At 46.4% G+C, this 18,860-nt stretch overlaps 3 protein-coding genes and 1 non-coding gene across 7 annotated transcripts; 1 reads left to right on the top strand and 3 right to left on the bottom strand.

The window, feature by feature from the left end:
* The first annotated feature begins 1,103 nt into the window (after window positions 1-1,103).
* LOC125551276 (disease resistance protein RPM1-like) lies at window positions 1,104-5,616 on the top strand. 3 transcript variants are annotated; one of them, XM_048714448.1, is made up of 3 exons: window positions 1,104-1,267; window positions 1,634-2,046; window positions 2,452-5,616. In XM_048714448.1, exon 3 carries the CDS (start codon window positions 2,532-2,534, stop codon window positions 5,283-5,285), a length of 2,754 nt encoding a protein of 917 aa, XP_048570405.1. In that variant the 5' UTR covers window positions 1,104-1,267; window positions 1,634-2,046; window positions 2,452-2,531; the 3' UTR covers window positions 5,286-5,616. The 3 variants fall into 3 exon arrangements, with proteins under 3 accessions (XP_048570405.1, XP_048570407.1, XP_048570406.1); XM_048714450.1 differs by lacking the exon at window positions 1,634-2,046; XM_048714449.1 differs by lacking the exon at window positions 1,104-1,267 and having other exon boundaries at window positions 1,284-2,046.
* A 2,027-nt stretch (window positions 5,617-7,643) lies between these two features.
* Window positions 7,644-8,469, bottom strand: LOC125551275 (metallothionein-like protein 1). Its single transcript, XM_048714447.1, has 2 exons — window positions 8,265-8,469; window positions 7,644-8,082 (listed from the first exon to the last, which is right to left on the bottom strand). The coding sequence occupies exons 1-2, from the start codon at window positions 8,315-8,317 to the stop codon at window positions 7,908-7,910; spliced, it is 228 nt and encodes a 75-aa protein (XP_048570404.1). The 5' UTR covers window positions 8,318-8,469; the 3' UTR covers window positions 7,644-7,907.
* Window positions 8,470-11,316: 2,847 nt separating this feature from the next.
* Window positions 11,317-11,389, bottom strand: TRNAK-CUU. Its single transcript has one exon. It is a non-coding gene; the product is annotated as a tRNA-Lys (tRNA).
* Window positions 11,390-11,815: 426 nt separating this feature from the next.
* LOC125551274 (probable GTP-binding protein OBGM, mitochondrial) lies at window positions 11,816-14,426 on the bottom strand. 2 transcript variants are annotated; one of them, XM_048714446.1, is made up of 5 exons: window positions 14,280-14,426; window positions 14,068-14,176; window positions 13,615-13,697; window positions 13,250-13,312; window positions 11,816-13,159 (listed from the first exon to the last, which is right to left on the bottom strand). In XM_048714446.1, exons 1-5 carry the CDS (start codon window positions 14,412-14,414, stop codon window positions 11,996-11,998), a joined length of 1,554 nt encoding a protein of 517 aa, XP_048570403.1. In that variant the 5' UTR covers window positions 14,415-14,426; the 3' UTR covers window positions 11,816-11,995. The 2 variants fall into 2 exon arrangements, with proteins under 2 accessions (XP_048570403.1, XP_048570402.1); XM_048714445.1 differs by having other exon boundaries at window positions 14,068-14,425.
* Window positions 14,427-18,860: the final 4,434 nt, after the last annotated feature.

Here is an 18,860-nt window from a genome sequence, read left to right as displayed (position 1 = left end):
ATGGTTTTTTCTTAACACGAGCCGGCCTGTAGCCGTGGCATGCCAAACCGCCCTTTTTAAGTCGGATGCCAGGATGCTTCTTGAGCCTAGGCCTTCGGGCAAGCTGTGTGTCAGGTCTATTTATAGGCGGGTCGTGTCGTGTTTGTACCGGTCTAAGTTTGCTCACTCTTTGTCACAATCAAACCTAGCCACATAGATCGCGTCGACCATTAGCACGTCATGGACCCGGCATGGGACACGACATGTGTGAGGCCATGCCGGGCCACAAAGCCAAACCCGCATGCCGGCATGACACAACCATTTGTTTATTTATTGTTTATTCAAAAAAATATTTCTGATGTACACACCCAAAATAGCTAAATTGGCTAAAAACAAACAATCCATACAAGATAAATGAGAAAAAACTAATATGTCGTGCATGGACCTACCACTGTGCCTGCCATATGGGCCTCCTACTATGCCTGCCGGCATCAACTATAATAGATATGCGAAATCACTAATTGTGGAGTACTTCTTTCAAAGATCATCCCCTGTCGTGACAAATGACGCGCTACATGTGCGCACAACATGAGAGTTTTTCTTTGTTTTCGTAGATTCATTTATTTAAAATGTTTTATCTCTTAAACAGTGCGTCTAAATCTCAAACATTTTTCATTATTGGATTCCTCGCATCAAGAATTTCAAAACTATATCCATGTTGACAGACGTGCCTCTCGCGGAAGCAAAACCGTACAACTTACGGAAGAAGAAAAAGAAGAGAAAACACATTCTTCTTCGTTTTCGAGAGGCACGGTTGTGCCTCTTGCGGAAGAAAAAAAAGAGAAAATGTGTTTTTTTTTTGTTTTCTAGAAACACTCGTGAAAGCAAAACCATAGCTCTTGTGAAAGAAAAATTATGTCTCTAAATGCGTATTTTTTCTGTTTTCGAGAAGTATGACTGTGCCTCTCGCGAAAGTAAAATTGTATAATGGGTCGTCACGGGCCATGCCATGCAAGGGGTCGAGCCGGCCCATTTGGCCAGGTGCTCACAAGGCACCTACTGAATGAAATGTCAGTTCTCAAAAAAAAACTGACTGAACTGTCCTTAAGAAAAATGGACTGGAATTGCTCAAAGAAAAAAAAAAGGAGACCGTACCGCCGGCGAGGGTTAGGATAGGAGAATGCGTCGTCTCCGCCTGCGGCGACAGGCGCACCCCCAGCTGCCGGCCAAGTCTCCTTCGCCCACCGTGGCCGACGCGAAGTTGACTCCTGGCGGCGGCGACAGCGAGGTAAGCCATCCAACTTCACCACTAGCGAAGTCGCCGGTACAGATACCCGTGCTATTGCATTTGCTTGAATGCTGCTTCCGCTGACAAAACGAAATGTATCCTATGGTGTATCTTGATCAAAGGTGCAAGTACGTATCAGCCCGATGCACCCTCTCGATCTCCTTTTATCTTACCGGAGTCGAATACTGTGAGTAAATTCACAAAGCACACAGTTTCCTGAAGACTTTTCTGGCGAAAAATTAGCTAGGGTCTCTTGGTCGTGATCTGTTGAGGACGGTCATGTTCTCATGCCGTGCAGGTAGAGGTAGCTGCCGATTCTCCTCCGGTCCTTTATGGCTTATTCTGAATTGTTTTACCTGTCGACAGGTCTCGATCAGATTGTCCTTGGTGTATCATCCATGCCACCATGCCTGCCAGCATCAACTATCAGAATTAATTATTGGCAAGGATCCCAAGCTCTGTATTTAGCAATAATAATTAATAAAAGTGGTGACTGGTGTGCATAAAATTTTTATAAATAAGCTGACTGGTGAGTAGTACTAAAGAGTAAAGACACTTCTCGTTGCCGTGCTTCATCTGCACACTGAAACATGACGGCCACGCCATGTTTCCCGAAGTTTCTCAAGGGCTGGTGAGAGCAATTATTGGTTTGGTACAAAGATACACATCTTGTGACCATAGAAACTTTAACAGACCTGAGCTTGGGAGTGCTTCTCATCAGAAGTATGGGATCGACGAACGGCAGATCTTCTCAACAAAGCAGCGGCTTACCTTAGCAGGTATGCATAAGTTATTTTCGTTGATTAATCTGCATGTATCAGCCTCCATAGTTTGCTGGTGCAGACATCTTCTTGTTCTCCCAACCACCAATCAAAACAAGATCTGGCTCAAAACTGCAAGATCCTACAAAACCAAACTACTCAAATACCCAGCTTCAGCCGACTTTAGTTGCCAACTTGCCATTGAGTCATTGTTCCCGTAGGTTGCTTGGTATTATGCATCCATTGTTTTCCTTCTAGACTAGATCTGCAAATTGTTTGGAGGAAATAGCACCTTATGAGTTAAAATTCTTCGTTGTTCCTTAATATGCTTGGCTCATAATTCGTGTATCTCCTTGCAGAAGTATGGTAATTCATGGTTTAGTACTGCAGTGTGATAATAATATATACCTTGTAATTTTTTAGGCTGGGCCACAGAAATTATCTGAAGACACACAGGCTACCTGCTGTGCAACATATCTGTCTCAGCTCTGACTTGAGGTGCAATGGCCGAGGTTGTGATTCTCTCGGCAGTGGCAAAGATCGGTGTAGCTCTGGGGAATGAAGCAATGAACCAGGCTACTTTACAGTTCAATAACTTTATAAAACAGCTAACAGAGCTTCAAGGAAGCATGGGTCGCATCAGAAGGGAGCTCAGATTGATGCATGAATATCTTTGCCGAATGGACATACGGAATCGCAACAATCAGACATATGAAATCTGGGTGGAGGAGGTGAGAATCTTTGTTCATGGGATTGAGGACATTGTGGATGAGTATTTGCATCTTGTTGGTCAGAAACATGACAGTGGATGGAGTGCCTGTCTGAAGAAAGGATTCAAACAACCAAATGTTTTCTTCTCTTTAAACAGGATAGCTTCTTTGGTTAAGGAAGCGGAGGTCAATCTTGTGCACCTGTTCCAGGCTAAAGATCGATGGGTGTCAATGGTAGATAGTGGGTATATGAATGACTCGAGTTACATTGTTGAGAGGTCTCAGCATCTAGCAAGCACTTCACGTTCCCTTGCCGAAGAAGATCTCGTGGAGGTTGATGGAAACAGAAAAAAGCTTGAGCAGTGGTTGGCAGGTGATGAGTTGGAACGCTCTGTGATAGTGCTGCATGGTATGGGAGGGCTTGGTAAAACAACTTTGGCTGCAAATGTCTACAGGAAGGAAAGTGAAAATTTTGATTGCCACTGTTGGGTCTCTGTCTCTCAAACTTATTCCAGAGAAGATGTTTTGAAAAAATTAATCAAGGAGCTTTTCAAAGATAAAGCCATTGTTCCATCTAATATTGAGACCATGGACATCATAAGCCTTGAAGAGGCACTGAAGAATTTTTTAGAGCAGCGTAAGTATTTGATCATGCTGGATGATGTTTGGACTCCTGAAGCATTCCATGATCTTTCTGGGGTGGTTATTCGTAACAAGAAGGGCAGCAGAGTTGTGATCACAAGCAGGGAAGGCAATGTTGCTCGACTTGCTTCTCAAGGACAGGTCTTAACACTAAAACCTCTATCAAAGGATGGATCATGGGAACTCTTCTGTAAGACAGCTTTTCCCAGAGATACAAAATATGAGTGTCCCACAGAACTGACAGAATTAGCACATGAAGTGGTTGACAAGTGTAAAGGCATACCCCTCGCAATTGTCTCTATTGGCAAGCTCCTCTTTGTACGTGACAAGACCAAAGAGGAACTGAAGCGAATACATGACCAGCTCGACTGGGAGCTAATTAACAATCCAAGCTTGGAACATGTCAGGAATATCCTTTATTTGAGTTACTTGTACCTCCCGACATACTTGAAAAGTTGTTTCCTATACTGCAGCTTGTTCCCAGAGGACTATCTTTTCAAAAGGAAAAAGCTGATACGGTTGTGGGTAGCAGAGGGCTTCGTCAAGGGAAGGGGTGAAAGCACAATGGAGGAAGTGGCTGAAGGTTATCTAGAAGAGTTGGTTCACAGAAATATGCTTCAAGTTGATACAAGAAACCCATTTGGTAGGATAAAATCATTCCGGATGCATGATATTGTACGTGAGTTGGCAGTAGATTTGTGTCGCCGGGAATGCTTTGGTGTTGTTTATGAGGAGGATGAACACATGGAATCTCTTGATGAGACGGATGCACGTCGGCTGGTAATACACAAAATGAAGAAGGATATTTATCAGTCAGTATCGGGTGTACACCGTCTCCGCTCTGTTATCGCATTGGACATCAATATTCCATCATCCACTCTACTGCCTCTAATAGCAAAGAAGTCCAGATATATGTCGGTGCTGGAGTTAAGTGGCCTACCCATTGGGAAGGTTCCAGATGGTATTGGAGATCTTTTCAATCTCCGCTATCTGGGTCTGCGTGGTTCAAAAGTGAAGCTCCTTCCCAGGTCTCTTGAGAAACTCTCAAGTTTGTTGACACTGGACCTTTCAGGGTCTGGCATGAAGGAGCTGCCTAGAGGCATTGGTAAACTAAAAAAGCTTAGGCAGTTATTCACTGACAAAGCTAGTGATCGATTCAGGAGAGATTTCCGGTGCGGCAGTGGTGTATGCATCCCCAAGGGCCTTGAGAACCTGACAAGTCTGCAGACACTAGTATCACTGGAAGCGCAGGATGAGTCCGTTAGACAGTTGGGGGAGCTGAGGCAACTGAGAAGCTTGGAGATATGGAATGTGAAAGGAACCTACTGCGGACATATATGTGCTTCTCTAGCCGAGATGCGACACCTTTCTTACCTACATGTGAATGCAAGCCAAGACAATGAGGTTCTCCGGTTGAATGGTCTACCCCCAAACCTGCAAAGGCTTAGCTTGACTGGCCGATTAGCGGAATGCACATTGGGAGAGTCTCCTCTCTTCCAAACTGCGGGGCGGAACCTGTATTCACTGTCTCTATCTTGGTCCCAGATGATAGAAGACCCCTTACCATCTCTTTCTCGACTGTCAAATTTGACAGACCTGATGCTCACCAGGGCATACAGCGGAAAGCAGATGACATTTCTTGCCGAGTGGTTCCCCAAGCTAAAAACCCTGAGACTGAGAGACCTGCCAAATCTGGAGGTTCTAGAGATGAAGGAGGGTGCCGTGGTGAGCCTGGAAATATTGACACTAGTCAACCTTGAAGGCATGGTGGAGGTCCCACCTGGCATAGAGTTTCTCACGCACGTAAAGCATATTTCGTTCCGGGAAATCACCAGTGAGTTTTTGACTTCGCTGCGACAATGTCCTAGAACTCAAGGGGTGCAGTGGCGGCATACTCTTCGGTGACATTGACCCTGTTGGTCTCGAAATTAGTATTTAGGCCGCGCTTGGATGCGGTGTATTCTAATATGGATGTATTTATTCTACACGTGTGTCTTACCAGCCATGAACAGATTTTCAGCTGGAAACAAAACGACGAGCAGAGACCTGTGTCTTTTACAAGGGTATTTGAGACAGAAACGGTAATCCAAACAAGGCCTAAGCCACTCAACTACAGACCACTGTTCCACTACCAGTTTCCTCGTGTAACTTCACCTTCATGTCTGTATTGGTTTGGTTGTTATTCTGAAGCATGGTATTCCAAATACTGTACCAGAATGAAATATGCTTGTCGTTACTACTGTGTTTGTGATTGTGAAGCATGGTATTGTCTGTTTATTCTGGTTTTGCCTGTGAGTTAAATAACAAGACATTTGCATGATTGCGTTTGGGTTCGGACCTTTGTGATATTGCGTATCAGGTGATACCGGGGCTTAAATGCTCCCATGATACGAGTTCGGCTTTCAACATTCTGCAAAAAAGACCTTTTGAAGTCAACAAATTGCAAACAAGTACGGCAGCCTTTCAGATTCCTGGTGCAGTGATCATAAGAAGACTATGTGGCTCATTCACTGCAGTTATCCACTCCCCTTAAATTGGATTTCAGTATATGTCAATTTGTCATTAATGGTTTTGGCAGCTCTCCTGCCAACATTCAAAAAAGTACTATGGCACTGCCATGTCTGCATGACTGGTAGTTGAGTGGAGAAGAATACACTGAAACTCGACGCAGAAGGGTAGCATATCCTGAAATCTAGCATACAATATTCCTTTGCCACGCTTGACTTGAATATCCCGTCAACTCTTTCTTTCTCAAAACCAACTTGTAAATAGCCTGGTCTTCTTGGCAGTATCAAGACAAACTCATTCTGCACAGAAATGAACAGAGGGCAACAACTTCCGGCGTGTTTGGCCGCCCCAGTCGCGGCCGAGGGCTGTCAAGTACTCCCTCCGTTCCAAATTACTCATCGCAGAAATGAATGTATTTAGAACTAAAATACATCTAGATACATTCATTTCTGCGACGAGTAATTCAGAACCGAGGGAGTAGTAACCATGCTCATAATTTAGCAAATTGTGATTATGATTATAATCATAATGATAATTAAAATCACCGCTCGTTGTGTTGTCATAATCATAATCATAACACCGTGATCGAGGGCTTGGTGAACAAATGTGAATTAAAATCACCTTTTGTTATGTAATAATAATCATAATTTGGCATTTTCTTCTACTATTTAAGAGGGGATGACAAAACAAAACATCTTAATGTTGTCACAAAATACTAAAAGTTAATCAGGGGTCCCAATATTGGTACAATAGGTTATGATAAAAATCTAAGAAGAATACAAATAAAGAAATAATGATTGGTTCACCAAATGGACTATCTCCCATAACAAATGCAAATTCCATAAACCCAATTTTAGTGATCAGCATTTTTCCACTTCAAAAAATTTATATACCATGGTTTAAGATATATAATAAGAAATGTGAATTAAAATCATCTTTCGTTATGTAATAAATGTAGTTTAGCATTTTCTTCAACTTTTAAGAAGAAGAAAAAATTGTGAAACTTTTCACGGTCTCTTAACATCGGTACATAAGCTTGTCATAAAAATCTCAGACTATTTCTCGGAAGTTGGAAAACCATTTACTTAGAAATGCCCCATTTTGGTCTACCTATAGCACCATTTTAATTCTCGAAAGTTGGAAAACCACTTGCTTAGAAATGCCCCGTTTGGTTTATCTATAGCACGATTTTGTAAAACTGACCAAAATTCATGTTTCTCCAAAAAAAAATTAAAATATTCCAGTAATTCTACATGCACGTATTTGCATGAGATGGAAAAGTTTAGCTTTAAAAGTATATCTTGAAATAGTGCCATCACTTAATTCGAACTAGGAAATGTTTCATTTTTTGTGTGAGATGAAGGGAACGGCAAAGGGGGCAGATCCAACGGTTACAGCCATCTCGATCGAATGTCTTTGACGGGGACCGATCTAGGGCCTGCGCCGATCGACCGGCACAGAGCGCTGCCCAGAAAATAAACAACACAGCAACATAGTTGCTCACTTGTGTACAACCTTTTTTCTTTTCTTTTTTGTTAGTTTTCCGGTTAAGAAACATTGAACGTTCTGACGGTTGCAATTCTCGATCGAAATCTTCATTGTATAGGAGGAATCAGCAATTTTTTGGGTCAATTTGTTTTTGTTGTTGTTTTTTTTAGGAAAAGGGGTCAATTTGTTCTTCGCTGTATACTTCATGTTATTAGAGGATAAATAGCCGAAGATGCGCCGCCCAGAAAATCAAGAAAACCAGTTAACTGAAGGAGCGATTTAGGAGTAGTTAATTAGGTAAATCTTTCATTCTTACATATTCACCACTCCATCCATAGTGGAGATAGATGAAGCAATTACAGGGACACATGCATACACATACACACAGGGACAGCAAGGGCAGAGCATAGGCGGAGAGCGAGCAAGTAAACCACACACACACGCACACTTGCTCGACTCCATCAGATCAGACGCTCGTTATTCACGTATACTCTCACACCATCACACGTACTACGTACGAGTGCATGCAGCTTAACAGTTGCAGGGGTTGCACTTGCAGTTGTCGCCGCAGCTGCAGCCCTCGCCGGACTGCCCGGCGGCCACCTCGAACTGTCCCGCCTTGTTCTCAGGCGCCACGCCGAGGACGACCACGGCGGCGACCTCGGCGGCGGCGCTGCCCTGCTCCGTCAGATCAGGGTACATCTTCCTGCAACGGGCGAAGGCAACCGGTAGGCGAATCAAATCGATAGTTCATCACCACAAGGAACTAATTCTTACCAGATACAGAGATCACCAGATCAAGTAGATAAATAGCATGAGAGTATTTTCGCAAGGAGAAGCATCCATTAACGTCAATCAAAAAATAAAAATAAAATAAAGCATCCATACCCGCACTTGCAGTCTGAGCCGCAGCTGCAGCCTGATCCGCAGTTGCAAGACATCCTCCAAATCTGTGGACCCAAAAAGATTTCAAGGAGAAGAAGATGAGCTTTGGTATCAGGGATGATGATGCGCACAATTGAATTGAATGGATAGCCTCACACCGGCGCCACTATTTATAGACGAATGGTGTACACAAGCTTTGGTAGCGTACAAGAGGAGGCCACTCTAGTCTAATAAGCTGCCGTTGCGTGGCACGATGCTACTGGTGCGCCGGCCTCCCGGAACTAGTCCAATTTCTCAAAATCGATTGCCTTAAGACAGAGACAAAAAGCTCTTCACTCGATAATTTTTTTATTATCCTTGAGGTGGTTAGATGTAATTCTCATAATACAAGAGCGTGTTTGACATTACAAGTGAATTTCTTGTAGTGATAAAAGGGGTTGCGGTAGCTGGTTAAGTTAAGCACGAAGACAAACCTGAGCTGATCTTTCTAGTTGCTTCCTGAAAAAACGAATAAAAAAATATCCAAGCCCACTAATAATAGTTCGGCACGCCAACAAATCCAACGTATGGACCTCCTCTACCTTCAAATCTCTCTCTGGATTACATTCGCAGTATACTGTTCCTTGATGAAGACATGCATGGATGGTTTGTGTCAAAAGGAATAATGCGTAGTTGACTTCCCTTCCCTTCCCCTTCTTTTGATTTCAAACTATTCGACATCATTTTGTATCTTCTCGAAAAGAAAAGAAAAAACTATGATTTTCTATATATGACTTTCTCTACTGCAAGACGGCAAGAAGTGGGCCTTTTTTGTTGCTTCTCAAAATTTCTTTTGCCGTACATCAAGTAGCTTTTAGATATTAAACAAAGAACCATTCATTTAATATCTATCTACAAGTTGTAGGGAATAAAAGTGCAATATTTCTATTTCTTTTAAAGAAAGTATGGTGAACATAAGTACTTTTTTTTGTGGATAACTTTCTTCTTATTTCACTAGTTCCCTCAATCGAGAGGGTACATAACGAATTAGTATTTTGTAAGCATGGGGTATACTTGTACTGGAAGCAATTGTTTTCTCCACTCCAATTGCATGTCACAGTTTTCTGTTTCAGGAAGAAGCCCGTATGAATCACAATGGTATGCATTACCAGCAATGATCATTCTGAAGACTACTACTATATGAGAACTATTTTTTTTTAAACATTGATGATGCTAGATCACAGCTTGTTTGTTCTAGTTCTTGTAACCGAGACCGCAACAAAACATCACATCCAATACATCGACAATCTAGAAGGAGATATCTTATTTTGATGCGGGACATAGAAAACTTTATCACAAAACATTAACAAAGATTATGTCACATCCTTAGGTACTAACTAGTCCTGCACGTCAAAAACAAAAGAGAATTAAGTACTGGACAAACTCCACGGCGGAGAATATCTCATCAACAGAAACTCAACAAGGCCTATTTTCTCCTATGAATCATAGTTTCAGAATAAATCTTCATATCACAGTTTGAAGATTTGTTTTTAATGACGTCTTGGCTCCACGTGGATTATGAAGCTAGTTGAAGCTATTTGTTCCAATAATTACTTCCAATCTCAAAGAAAAACAATCCTGGGCAGGTTTCTAAACTATGGCTACAAACGTCGAAACATCACGCATCAGATCACAAGAGTCTTCAGTGAAAAAGAAATCGGCATATTTTGCAGTAAATTTCTATTAGATTCAACTAACGTGCTGGAATTATTGGCTCCGTCACTTATCAATGCCTAGTTTCTTAAAATTGTTGATGTGACTTGTGAGTTTGAAATGCTTGCGCCCGTGTCCAAAAGATAACTTTCATGCCTAGATTTCAAGTTGAAGCTGGTTGCTGTCACTTATCGGTTTGAAATGCTTCACACTTGTACCAGAAAGATAGCTTTCATGCCTAAATTTCAAGCCGAAAGATGCTTGCTGTTACTTGTCACTTTGAAACGCTTCCTGTTTATCAAGGTCATTCAAATTCAGCAAGTTTAGAGGATTGGTTTGGCAGCTGTGCCGTGCTTTTTCAGAAATGACAACGCTTCCAAGTGTAGGTTCATTTTGTTCAGACTTCATAGCCAAGTGAGTTGGGGCATGATCTTGTCAACAATATACCAATATATATAGCATGGACTTTTTTTTTGAAATCACGAACTGTACTCCATAGAACTGGTGGCATATACAGTATATAAATACCAATATCCGTATGTAGATGGGCAGTTGAGAGTTGACGGGAAAAGTAATGGCCTGGTGGATCCAAAAAACTGTATGACAAAGGTGGCTGGCTTTAAAAAAATAACAGTGGACACGTTGACAAAATCTGTATGTAGATGGGCAGTTGAGAGTTGACGGGAAAAGTAATGGCCTGGTGGATCCAAAAAACTGTATGACAAGGGTGGCAAGTTTAGAGGATTGGTTTGGCAGCTGTGCCGTGCTTTTTCAGAAATGACAACGCTTCCAAGTGTAGGTTCATTTTGTTCAGACTTCATAGCCAAGTGAGTTGGGGCATGATCTTGTCAACAATATACCAATATATATAGCATGGAGTTTTTTTTTGAAATCACGAACTGTACTCCATAGAACTGGTGGCATATGCAGTATATAAATACCAATATCTGTATGTAGATGGGCAGTTGAGAGTTGACGGGAAAAGTAATGGCCTGGTGGATCCAAAAAACTGTATGACAAGGGTGGCTGGCAGTTGAGAGTACAGTTTAGAGGATTGGTTTGGCAGCTGTGCCGTGCTTTTTCAGAAATGACAACGCTTCCAAATGTAGGTTCATTTTGTTCAGACTTCATAGCCAAGTGAGTTGGGGCATGATCTTGTCAACAATATACCAATATATATAGCATGGACTTTTTTTTTGAAATCACGAACTGTACTCCATAGAACTGGTGGCATATGCAGTATATAAATACCAATATCTGTATGTAGATGGGCAGTTGAGAGTTGACGGGAAAAGTAATGGCCTGGTGGATCCAAAAAACTGTATGACAAGGGTGGCTGGCTTTAAAAAAATAACAGTGGACACGCCCACCGTGGGGCTCGAACCCACGACCACAAGGTTAAGAGCCTTGCGCTCTACCAACTGAGCTAGACAGGCTTATTTGATTAATCTTTTTCAGCATTCTAATTGTTCGCTGTACTCGGAAAAAGTTGACAGATGGTGACCTCTATTCTTGAAATACAATAGATAAACATCAGCAAAGTTGCTTAACTTTGGCGCAAGTTTCAGCATACACCAGTCAATAACAATCAAAATCCATGGCATCTGGACCAAATGGACGTCAGTGCACCTCCACGAGACCATGACTTTTTGAGAAACAAAGCAAAGTACGCCTACAGGTTTCAGTCAAGTTCTTGGTGATAGGTCCCATGCAAAACTCACCAGTACACTGTCCTAAATGCAAATCAAATTGTATTTATTTCCAGAAAAAATATTACTGTGATATTTCGGACACTAGAAATAGCGCTTGAATGAACCTTTTTGGTAGTACGCATTGCTGTTCCTATGAAAGACCAAAGCATACATACTGGTAACCCTTAGTTATTATTACACTGAATTTTCTAAAACAATAGATGATCTATTCTGCAACGCAGAAAATTAGAGCAATTTTTGCAACATGGATCTACAGTGCATCTGTAAGCAGACAGTGCTCAAGGGGAAAAAATCAGAGAATAATTCTTCTCCAACGAGGGGCAAAGCCTTTTAGTCTACAATAATTTTGCTCAAATCAACACCTTGCGGATCCGAGGCATCAATAAGGTCTCTCAGGCCAACTCTCAGATCAGGTACTCCCTCTTGCAAGATGGCACACACTGGAAATATAGGAACACCTTGCACTCTCCTCTTCAGTTCTTCATACATTGCTTCAGCTCCCTCTTCATCTATTTTGTTTGCGACAATCAACGATGGGCGCTTTGTCATGCCTTCTTGGTAATGCTCTAGCTCCACGACCAGATCGCATAGCTGCTCCCATGGTGGGATACCCTTCCTACCGTTGAGTGTTGCTGCCAGGTCAAGTACATAGGACAGAACTTTGGTGCGCTCAATGTGCCTCAAGAAGGCATGGCCCAGGCCACGGTTCTCATGGGCACCTTTGATAAGACCAGGCATGTCAGCAACTTTCACTGACAAGTAGTCGTCGTAGGTCAGGCTACCAATATTGGGCCTTAGTGTGGTGAATGCATAGTCAGCGATCTCCGGCCGAGCCCTAGAGAGAGCACTCAGAAGTGTGCTCTTTCCGGCATTAGGCAAACCAACAAGGCCAACATCAGCAATGCTCTTCAGTTCTAAGACAAGAAAAGACTCTGTTCCTGCCTGTCCAGTACTTAAACGGGCTACCTCCTCTTGTCTATTTCCTTTGGATAGACGGACGTCTCTGCCGATAGAAGCATTCCCTAGCCCACCCTCCCCTCCTTGTGCTACGATCAACCGTTGCCCAGGTCTTGTCATTTCAGCAACAGAATACTGTATGTCATCTTCTTCCCTCTCCCCATCTGCATCTAGAGCCTCTTCCTCCGTTTCATCTTCATCCTCCCAAAATTCTTCATCGTCGTCATCAAACTGATCATTTTCATCAAACTCGACCTGATGTTGAATGCTACTTGCATCACCATCTTCAGCATTCGAAAACCCAGTCTTGGAGCATGTACTAGGGTATGTTTGCTTCTCCCGCTGATTGCTACTTTCTCTTTCAGCTTCATTTCCATTAATGCCATCCTTGTTCTTCTGATTGGAACTGTCTGCAGAGTCATCCACAGCATCTGGGATATCCCAGGGATCTAGAGATCTGGTTGGTTTATTTACAGTGAAAGACGGCCGCTCCCCTCGGACTAGATGAATCACTGTGCCAACTGGTACTTGTGCAACCTGTCAGACACACGAAGAGAAGGTTATATATTTCGAAAAGGAACTTAGTAAATGCGAAATGCACATGTATATACATATATTTCTGGTAACCTTGTCAGGACCTCTTGTCCCTATCTGTTTCTTAGAAAGTCCATTGCCTCCTCGGACTGCTTTCTGGAAACACAAAGTAAATAAGTGTAAAACCATGACACTGAAAAGCATAAATTCTGCAGAATCTTCTTCATTTGCAAAGACTCAATGTGATATTAAGTTAGAGTGTGAATAAGTCGCTCTTAGTCTTAAGTCCAACAGAAGTAAGGGTGAGCTTCTAACTCGATAATATGCACAGGCTAAGAATTTACACCAAGAGATTAGTTCTTTTACGAAGAGGGATAATGCATCTAGCAAAACAAAGAGCCCATGACATCTATATACCTCATGCCGAAACACAAAATAAGATGATACCAAAAGCATACCGTGTGATGTTGCAAGTTACTGAAATCCCAGACAGATCTTGAGCACTCAAGAATGACATTACCACCTGTCCCTCCATCGCCACCTGCAATATTTTATTGTGAATAAGAAATTCTGGGCGCATGAAAACTAGACTAAGTAGCAGAAAATCACTTGGGCTATTAGAAACATTTTGACATAGTGTAGATGGCACAGTATAAATCTACAATGATTTTTCACAGCATCCGGAGCTCAATGAAACACAACCAAATCAGATGATCCGTTGCACCATAGTAACATACATTTGGATGGTCAATGATGCAAACAAACAGAACCGATAACACCACAACCATAGTTGCATCAGACTCTGAATTCAGAGCTTTATCAGTCTACAAGGATTTGGATGGCTTGCATACATATGACAGCAATGAACAGTGCACAAAAAAAGATAATGGATTAAATTTGGAAAGGCTCACCATCGGGCCTGCCTTGGCGATCGGACCTGGAGCGCCTTTGGCTGATGCAGCCATTGCCACCGTCGCCACCCCTGGCAAGTAGCCGGAACCTATCCACCATCCCACGTGCCTGGAACAACGGGTATTCAATGCCTTGGCTCGTCGTTGATTCGTCGGAACAAGCTTGAGGACAAGTGTAGCCCACATAAAGCTGTAAGAAGATAGACTCTGACCTGCAAAGGCGCCGCGTTTCCCTTCCCCCCCTCTGACGAGGAGCCATGGTAGCTCGCCCCACCACCAGTCCATGCCGCTGGAGACAGGTTCGCCAGCGAGACGCGACACAGGACAGCTTGCGGCCGCCGCAACATCTTCACTACTCGGGGGCACTACTGTGGGGGGGCCAAGCCAAGTAACAAAGAAAATCCCAGTACAAAAATTAATCGTATAGAACAAGGTTTTGCTTAAGTGACATAAAAATATCATTACATTCGTAATAATTTAAAGTGGCCTCTACGACTGCCAATAAGATCAAAAATATTAATAATTTGATTATAAAGTCGGCTCAATTCTGAAGATAAAAAGCAACCAAGATATAACTTAATGCAGTATAAGTACTTTTAGAGAGTAGAAAAACATACTTGCGGTTAACTGGACTCAGATTTGAAGCAACCGGCTTAAAAAGCATTAATCTTAATGGTGTTTGGCCCTGCTTTTCTCTTCATAACCTCTGCCTGCTGGATTGCAATGGAGAATTAACATAATCTATAAGTTCGACAATAAAAAATATTGCATCACAGATAGGAACTAATACAAGGTAATTTGCATCACAAAAATAGGAACTGGCCGAGACACACCAGTACACCACTGAATTCATGATAATTGTGGGACTGTGACATTTACAAAATAGACATATCCTGATCAGAAGCGTTAACAAATTACAGAAGCAAATTACCAAAACAAAACAAAATCTGGAGTATCAATTCCACAATCGACAGTGATACAGGATGAGAATCTACAGAGATTAAACCTTTGCTCGTTCGTTGATTAAGCGGGAAAAATTGACAAGTGCAGCAGCCAAATACCTGAATCTGTGAATCAGATCGACTGATCAAGAGCAGCAGGGCTGGGTCCTGGGAGTAGGGCGAGAAGAGGCGAACGGACGACGTCGGCTAGGGCGTCGAAAACTGGAACGGCGGCGACTAATCTTGCAGTTACTACGATGGAAGATAGGGGTGGCAGACTAGAGTCAATGCCCATCGGCCACTACTACTGGGCTTTTTTCACATGGGCCTTTTTTCCATTATTGAGATTGTCACGTTGAGGATAATCTGATAGGGGGGGCCAAATACATGTGTACCTGCCATCGTATCGCTGAGTACGTTCGCTCGATCGTTGTTGGGGGAGGGGGGGGGGGGGGGGGGGGGCAGAAACACGAACTGCTGGATCAGTATTAGATCGGAAAGCTGGAGTAGCATTGATTTCGGCGCTGTGGCGAACTACAAAGAAATTGTTAGGCGGGCCAAGCTAAAGAAGAACGCGAAAATTTTAAAATTCTGAATCATTGTCATTAGTAAGTATCCTCTGTTCCCATTTGTTACAAGATCAAGTGAGTAGATGTGGGACTTGGCTTAGCTTGCTCCGCGCCTAGCTTGCTCCGCCCGCCCCGCACCCACACACCGCCGGTGGCCACTCCGGCCCCGGCATCCACGCCCTCGCCCGCACTGGCGCCTCCGCTCGCTACTGCCATGGCCTCCTTCCCCCCCTCCTCTGGGCATGGGAGGACCCGTGAGCTTCGTTGGCGAGATGCCAGCCCGACCGGCTCCCCTGCCTCGGCCCGCCCTGCTTCCTATGCCCAGGCGGCAGCCTCGCCCCCGTCGCCTTCTCCTCCGGCCGCCCGTCCGTGCCCACACTCCGAGATCCACCGCGTCTATCCGGTGGAGGAGCCTGTGGATCTGCTGGCGGATGCAGGCTGGACCGATGTCCGCGGCCGTGGTCGTGACCGCCGTCCCCGCCTGCGCCCGCGTCCTCCTCGCCGCGACCGGGCCGCTCCCCACCGGGACCCTGCCTCCCCGTGGCCCGCGGAGTGCCCGCGCTGCCTCAGCCCCTCCCCCGACCACCGCCCTGCCGAGTGTCGGCGCGACGTGCGCTGCCGCCATTATGGCCACGTCGCTCGGTTCTGCTCCGCTCCGCGCGCCCACTCCTCTGGTTCGCCGCCCCACAAGCGGCTGCACCCCCGCTCCCCTGGATCGTCTGCGGCGAGCGTCGCTGGACCGTGCGGCCCTGCGTCCTCCTGGGCTCGGTCCGTGCCGTCCTCGCTTGCGGCCTCGGCGTCCGCCTCTCCGCCTGTGGCCTCGCCGCGCGCCTCCCCGCCGACTTCGGAGTCCCCCCCCATCCCCCCCGCGGTTCGGTCTGGTCCGTCCTCTGCCACAGCCTCGCCGCTGTCCGGCCATCCATCCCTGCGCCCCGCGGCGGCGGTCTGTTACCTCCCGTGGTGCGATAAGATGGCGGAGGCTGAGTTGGAGCTGCAGTCTGCGCTTGTGGCTACGGTGGACGGCAACCGCGGCGGCATCTCTGTCGAGATCACCGCGGCGCTCCTGGAGTGGTTTGGCCTCCAGCGTCACGCGTTCTCCGTGAACCGCCACTATCCCGACGACTTCCTCGTCCGTTTCCGGTCTCTGGAGGACCGTGCTCAGGTGGCGGCCAGCAGCCTCCGCTCCCCCCGCTTTCGCCTGATGTTCAGCCCCTGGAGCCACCTCGCCGGCGATGAGCCGGTGACCGCACATTTCCGTGTGCGCATCTCGATCCGCGGTATCCCAGATCATGCCTGGTCCCGCTCTTCTGCGGAATTCCTCCTGGCCCCCTTCTGCCTCATTGAGGACCTGGCGCCTGAGACGAGCTCCGGCCAGGACATGTCGGAATTCCGCCTGTTCGCTTGGACCGCCAATCCTGACAGCATCCCACGCATGTCCGAGCTCCTCTTGCCGGCGCGCGACGGGATTGATCACCGCGCCGACCCAGACCGCGTCTTCCGGTTCGCACGCCCGCTCCTCCGCTTCCCGGTTTCCATCCACGTCGAGGAGACTAAAGATTACCGCCTCCCGGGCCCGCCTTCGCCGCCCGACGTTGATCCGGACGCCCCGGACCGTGGCTCTCCTCCGGTCCCTGGCCCCTGGCCCCGTCGCCACGAGCAGCCTCCCCGTTGATGGACAAGTCTGTGTACTAGGGTCGTTGTGGGGCTGCAACACATGGTCCTTGTAGCAGTTAGGATAGAGTTCCTGACCATCAAGGACTGGCAGTTAGGATAGCATCTTAGACTGGCATCTTAGACTAGCATCTTAGTAGCATCTCAACATATGCTTGGCTGGCTAGCAGCCTATAAGTATGTATCCCCAACCTCTCAGGTTGGCATGGCATTGTGTGAGAAATAAACCAACGAAAATTGTCCCAACTCTCCTAATGTCATCCACAACTATCAATGCTCAGGTTCAAAGGTCTAACAAGTGGTATCAGAGCCTCGTTATCCTGTACCCTGAGCATTTCCTGTGAGCAGCCTAAGTCGGTAGCAGCAGCTGCTCCGTCTGCCTCTGGTTACCTTCCTCCCTCAGGACTGTCGAGCAGCAGTTTGTCTTCAACAGCCTCCTCCTCACGCAACAGCCCCCCTGCAGCGAGCCATGTCTGCAAGTCGCTCTCAGCACACGGCTACCTCGAGCATACGACGCCGGCAGGAGGCCGAGCGCGTCGTGGCAGAGGAGCGTGAGCGAGCAGCTGTAGCAACAGCTGTTGCGGCAGCAAGGGTGTCAAGGCTGGCTGCAGCGGAGCTGGCAGCAGCCAGGGTGGAGGTAGAAGCAGCAGCAGCAGCAGACGCAGCACGTGAGGCTACGGCGGATGCCAAGGTACTCCGCGGCGGCTCCGGCAGCTCCAACAGCTCCACGCCTGCGAACGACGGCGCTGACGCAGACCGCGCCAAAGTGGCGCAAGAGCGGACGACGCAGTGGGCAGCCGAGCACGCCCGCGCTCCAGGTGGAGATGCGCACTGCGACGGCGGCTGCAACGACCAGGACCGCGGCCTCTACGAGGTCCGGACTGTGGTCAGGGATGTTGGTCCCAGTGTCGGGTGACCTACCCTCACTAAAACCAACTACGTCGAGTGGGCCAGGATCATGAAGATCAGGCTCCAGGTGCGGCGCATGTGGGAGGCAGTCCAGGACAGCAACGTCGACCACCAAGAGGACCGACGGGCGCTGGACGCCCTCATCGCCGCAGTCCCGCCCGAGATGCAGGTGAGGACGTTGATGACTTTGCTCTCCGTCTCAACACTCTGCTGCAGAAGTTGGTGAAGTTTGGTGATGCCACCTACACCGAGGAGAGAGCTGTCGAGAAGCTTTTTCGGTGCATCCCCGAGAAGTACAAGCAGATGGCTCGGTCGATCGAGTCTTTGCTGGACCTCTCCACGATGACAATCGAGGAGGCGATAGGTCGCCTCAAGGTCGTCGACACCGACGAGCCACAGCCTTCCTCGGGGCCCATCACCAACGGCGGGAAGCTGCTCCTAACTCGGGAGTCGTGGGAAGCCAGCCTTGGTGACAGGAAGAAGGGGGAGCCTTCTTCCACGACGGGCGGCCGCAAGCGTGGCAAGCAGCGTAAGACGCGAAGAGGCCCCCCGGGCAGGGCACAAGGACGTGCCGAAGGTGACGCCCGCAGAGGCGCTAAGGACGGCGCCGCTAGCAAGCCCAAGCCGGCACAAGACAACAGTTGTCACAACTGTGGCCGGTTTGGCCATTGGGCCAATGAGTGTTGGCAACCACGACAAGGCC

This window comes from Triticum urartu, chromosome 4 (assembly GCF_003073215.2).
Source record: "Triticum urartu cultivar G1812 chromosome 4, Tu2.1, whole genome shotgun sequence".
NCBI lineage: Eukaryota > Viridiplantae > Streptophyta > Magnoliopsida > Poales > Poaceae > Triticum > Triticum urartu.
This window is presented reverse-complemented; position numbering and strand designations above follow the sequence as displayed.